Source organism: Chanos chanos, chromosome 14, assembly GCF_902362185.1.
Source record: "Chanos chanos chromosome 14, fChaCha1.1, whole genome shotgun sequence".
Lineage (NCBI taxonomy): Eukaryota > Metazoa > Chordata > Actinopteri > Gonorynchiformes > Chanidae > Chanos > Chanos chanos.
Genome location: NC_044508.1, coordinates 19,291,387 through 19,296,797, shown reverse-complemented (window position 1 = coordinate 19,296,797; position 5,411 = coordinate 19,291,387). Strand labels below are relative to the sequence as shown.

Here is a 5,411-nt window from a genome sequence, read left to right as displayed (position 1 = left end):
ATGGACAGTTTGTTATTTTCCACCATCCTTCGAAGACGGTGATTTTGCTTTCCGGGAAAATTACCAGAAGGTCTTCATATGTTTGAGTGTACTGATATGGGAGCAGTTGCAATTAGATATAAGCTTGTTGGGGGAAAAACGCCAGGAAGAGACACCAAAATAATTCATTTTTTCAACTCAAACCTCAGTTTTAGAATAAAGGTGAGATGCAGACCTTTAGTCTGGATGGCAAAGGTTCTTCGTGACCAGACGATCATGTCTCCAACCCTGCCAGGAACTAACTCACATTCTACCAAAAACTAGAACTTAAAACCCATTTGAAATCACCAGCAAGCCACAGTCAGGAGTCTAGGGAAGAGAGTGCTCCAAACGCACTGTGGTCTTACTGTCTGAAAAGTGGAGGGCGAAGAGCCTTATAATGGAGGCAGTGAATCCTCTCAGGAGGCCAACAAAAGACCAAACGAGCTACAAACACTTATGTAAAAGGCACATTAGTGGGACGGAAGAAGGGGCTTAATGCTTTCGCATACGCCCTGCCGTCCTCACATTCAAACACATTACTATCCGTGAAAGATGACTTCAATGCCCCCAGGACCTCAGGAGTTACGGGCACCTTGGATACAATTAGATCACATGCAAACGGCATAGCGCCGCGCTAACGTTGTTCTCTGGTCAAATCCAATAAAAGTGCAATCAAGACATAAGAACAGAGGCAATGTGTCCCGTCTCTAAAGAGGGAACAAATAGTTCTGTTTGCTGTAGCCAGTGTCTCTGCTACATGGATAAAGTGCTACTCTGGCTCTATCAATAACTATCATACACGACACTTTTAAATACTACTGTTCGGAGCTCTGAAGGCCTTTATCGTAAAAAAAGAGCCAAACAGACGATAAGTGCAAAGCACTTATCAAAGCACATGAGTTTGTATTGTGGATGGATAGCTGTTTACAATAGTACGTCTGTACCTAAAGTCAGGCAAAATGTACTGGGACACTAAGTCGTGCGGGTTCATTGTCAAGATAGCTTTTTTTTTCACATTCATCTCCGTGAGCCACATTTTCCTAGCGTCCTACTCAGAGAGGCTTACGGTTAAAATGTAACTATGCCGGACCCATGACCTTGAAATAAATCTGTCCCAAAATTTCCACCGTGACAGAGGGAGATTTTTTGGCTATTTGGAGCAACATTTCAAATGAGCACTATGAACTTACTTAGCAATAAACACTTTTTGTTTCAGATTAGTTATACAACAGTGTCATCTGATCTGAGACATCTCATTGTAAAAGAAAAAAAAAAAAAAGGAAAAAATACCCGATGATGTTGAAGGTTATTACAAGGGCAAGAGCGTCTGAAACAACGATTCGATTATGTGTGAAAATCTATGAAAATTTAACAGCTAGGCAGTTATAACTCCACATTAGTAGGGTGGAAATTTTCAGTGCTGTCTTTAAAAACGGGTCACCCTCTCCTCACTGGGCAGGCTATTTGAGGTGTATCTTGTCAGTCTCTCCACTGTGAGTTTAGGAAAATAACACATGCGATGTTCTAATAGATTTTCTCGGACTGAGTGAACAAGTCAAACCTGTCATTTAATGTGTGATTGACAGCAGTTTTCTCTGCCAAAGCTGTGACTCACTGTGAAATGAAAAGACCTTCACACAGAGAAGCACAGAGGACTTGTTGCCAAAGAGACAGGAGAGGAGAATGAATATCGCCAGAGAAGCTTTTTTTTTTCTCTACAAGCCACTGATCTGGTATTAAGCCAACTGCTTCCAATGGAAGTCTCTGATGTTATGGGAGAAATGATTGATGTTTCACATTATAAAAAAAAGAAAGTAAAAAAAAAATGAATATAAGAGAACAGATTTGGCCTCTGTCCATCCATTTGAGTTGTTTGAAGATGTGTACAGTAAAGGATACACGCTAAGGAAGTTTAAGGTCAGGAAATCTTTGATTTTTATCAATGACCACTTCATCATATTCAGTAAAACTTACATTTGTGGGACAGAAGAGCGTTGAACGAAGTAGCCCATTGACTCACTTCATCTGTCGACAGTCTAGGAGAGGAAAGTACAGAAACAAAAAGACGCTGAATTATTATAAAAAGATAATATGAAAATACATTGTTTCAGCAGGTGAGTATTTCAAGCTCATAAACGAATTTGGAAATATATCTTTTGAGAAAACCATTAACTCTCTTCATAGACTTATTTCCAGGTCGTTAATCTCGGTCCGTCTGAGAAAACTATTAGATATGTATGTGTATAATATACATATGCGGATTTACATTTTACATTCACATTTACATTTATTCACCTAGAGGATGCTTTTATCCAAAGCAACTTCCAAGACAGACAAAATACAAACCAAGCCTACAGCCCTTAAAGAGCTGTTTGTTTCATAAGTGCCACCTCTAAGTTCAGTACCAAATCAGGCACAACTGCAAGAGCGCTGAAGGAGAAATAGGAGAGTGAATTTAGATTTGAGTACTTACTTTAAGCTCCTGGCGGGTCTGTCTGGGGCGGGAGGCAAGAACTCTGAGAAGTCATTGTAAGAATCCGACTTATTGGAGAGACACCCTAGCCTGGGTTTCATCGTTCTTGCTCTGAAACAAACCAGCAGTTAGTTTACACAAGTCAGTGTGATACACGGCGGTGAGTAAAATTTTGCCTCACGCAATAGAAAGACAAACAAACAAACAAGGAAACAGAAAAAAACCATATTCATCCTTTGACTGCTCATGCAGACTGCAGGTTTTTCAAATGTGATGCTTCCAAACTTGAGTTTTTAATTTGGGTAACTGCCTCTGCTTTCCTACAGTGAAGAGCTTAAAAAGACTTTCCCAGCCTGACCATCCACAGTTCATTATTGTACGTCTAACGAATATTGACTTTGCAGCCCAGTCTGTCCAGCACAGCAGCACGCTGTAATCTTTTAGAGGGTGAATTAATCTCGTCATATGCTCCACAGTAACCCTCCCATTCACTGCCACTGTCTTGGGTAAGCATTACAGAACCGGCTGGCTCTCCTGTCGGCCAGAGAGAAATCGTGTTTATGCGTTAGGACACATTCCGCGTGAACCAAAAGATCACGTAAGACTTTTCGACATGCCCAAAAGAAACCAGTGTTTGAAAATTCGACAGCATTATAGAGCATGTGGGTCTATAGCTTTGATCGGTTACTTACAGCTGAATTTTCCTTGTCCTGTGGCAGCGTCTTTCTCTTGTGAAGTGGTATCGTGCTATTGTAGTGTCTCTGTAGAGATTCTCTGGTTGGGTTCTGAGCCTACGAAAACAATAGTCAAACCGGTGACATTAACATACTAGTACACAGGAGGTATGTTTCATTAATCATTATACCCTTGGGTCTTAATTACCAAAATGCCAGATGCCACCTTCTTCTTTTACCAACAGCCTTGGTCCCCCCCCCCCCCCTTACTTTGTTTTCCTCTGCTCTTAGATTCTGGTAAAAGCCCTTTTGCATCAACAAGGCCGTCAGTAACCAACATTTCGACACTGTACTCTAAAGCAGCACTTTCCAGCACAACAAACAAGCATTAGTGTAGAACCCACCAAGTCACCCCGGCATGTTTTTCCTTTTACTACTGCTGTTTAATTGGGAACATTACGTGAAATATACCATTCCATTTTTCTAATGGAGGCTGAATCACCTTACAAAGTAAATCAATCAATCAATAAATAAATAGATAAATAAATATAGGAATAAATAAGGACCATCTCGTAATTTGTACTTTCCTGGAACAAAACAAGTCACCTGCTGGGGAACAGGACTGGTTGTTAGGAAGCTTTGGCGGAAACTACTGGAAGTGGCAATCTGTGGTTTCTAGGGACAGCAGTAGAGTGGTTTCTACTGTTCTCCACACCCATTTTGTGACGGTGGTTTTTTTTGTTTTTTGTTTTTTTCTAACATATCCTGTTTGTTAATTGGGGTACTTAGCAGAAGCATGTTATAGGAGTTAATGATCTGTGTGCAGAAACAGGGCACTGTTTCTGTTATTACAGAACTATATTATAATTTTGTGCACACACAAAATGAACAAAAACCACTGCTTCCGGAGTGACTTTTGAGTCTGACTCTGTTTTTGTAAACATCTCTTTGCTTGTCCTGGGCACAGAGAATATTAGCCTGTATGTGACAATAGACATAAATCGGAGAGCTCTGAGAGATGACGCAGATGACCAGGGCAAAGATCATAACAACTCTAGTCTCCCTCAGACACTTACAGCTTCTCTAAAAATTGTTTTAGAAATGTTGTTTTCTAAGGACATACAGAGCTGTATGTCTTTAAACCGCATCTACAACATCGGCGAGGACTAAACAGTCAGAAGTGTAAACGGACATTAAAGACGATGATTATACTGACACGTTCGCAGCTCAACAAATGAAAGAGGCCTTTGATGTTTACAGTATTTTTCATTTATCTGTTTACTTTTGAGTTCAGGCTGTACAGTCGCTAATGAATCAAATCTGTTGGAATTGGAAGCTATTTTTAAACTGATCAAGTAAAATAATCCTCTGAAATAATCCTTCGCCTTTCAGGGCTGGGCTATCTTTCTAGTGCACAGTGTGCTTGAGGGGGATTCGTTTGCCTGCTCTGGATGAGGACACGTGTTTGAGCTATTTATAAAGTCAACTGACAAATCCATAGAGTCAGGGAGAAGCCAGCTCATGTACTATGCAACCATGCAGCAAAAAAGGGTCCTGGAGGGCCTTCTAAAAAAAGATCTTCAAAATGTTTCATCCATTTCAAACTTGCTGGAAATGTCTTTTTTTTTTTTTCCCCCTGCAAAAATTTAAATCGTTCAAACTTTTCTCAGTCTTTTTCTTTTCTTTTCTTTTTTCGCTTTTCCCCTCTTCCTGAAGATCCTGCTTGTCAGCAAGCAAATGCTGTAGTCGGCAGTTCTCTTTGATGTCCGGATTGCGCATTGCGGTTTTTATGACTTCCCCAAGAAATCTTCTGCTTCTTTTTTTTTTTTTTTTTCTTTCAACGCACTCTCCGGATGCTTACTGCAAGCGGTGAAGCGTCCCAGATTTTCAGTGTTGAAGTTTTAATGCATAGCCTAATACATTTTTAATGTTTGGTTCAGTTTGACAAAATGAATCATGAGAGACAGAATGCTTCTTCCCATTCTGTTTTACAGCAGTCTTCGTATGATTTCGGCCAAAGATGCTAATGTGCTGGTATGCCCGACTCCAAAGTGGATACAGACAGTGTTTAAATTTGTTCTCTTATTGGATGAGGCCAACCAGGGACTGGTACATCCAGCCTTAGTGGAAGCTGTCACCTCCGCTGAATGTTTTTGTCATCTGAGGGACCCAGTGTACCCGGTGTGAAGGTGCCTGCCAAAGGGTTCCTCCCTGAGATGTCATGTTTCCTGTTGAGTATTCGC

The 5,411-nt window shown here is 40.6% G+C and overlaps 1 protein-coding gene across 1 annotated transcript in view; it reads right to left on the bottom strand.

The window, feature by feature from the left end:
• rgs8 (regulator of G protein signaling 8) overlaps positions 1 to 2,625 on the bottom strand; it is a 3,563-nt gene extending 938 nt beyond the window's left edge. Inside the window, exons 1-2 of the mRNA XM_030791468.1 lie at positions 2,495 to 2,625; positions 1,996 to 2,057 (exon numbers count right to left, since the gene is read on the bottom strand). Of these exons, the coding sequence (XP_030647328.1) occupies positions 1,996 to 2,057; positions 2,495 to 2,595 (163 nt within the window). The 5' untranslated portion in view covers positions 2,596 to 2,625. The remainder of the gene's footprint in view (positions 1 to 1,995; positions 2,058 to 2,494) is intronic.
• Positions 2,626 to 5,411: the final 2,786 nt, after the last annotated feature.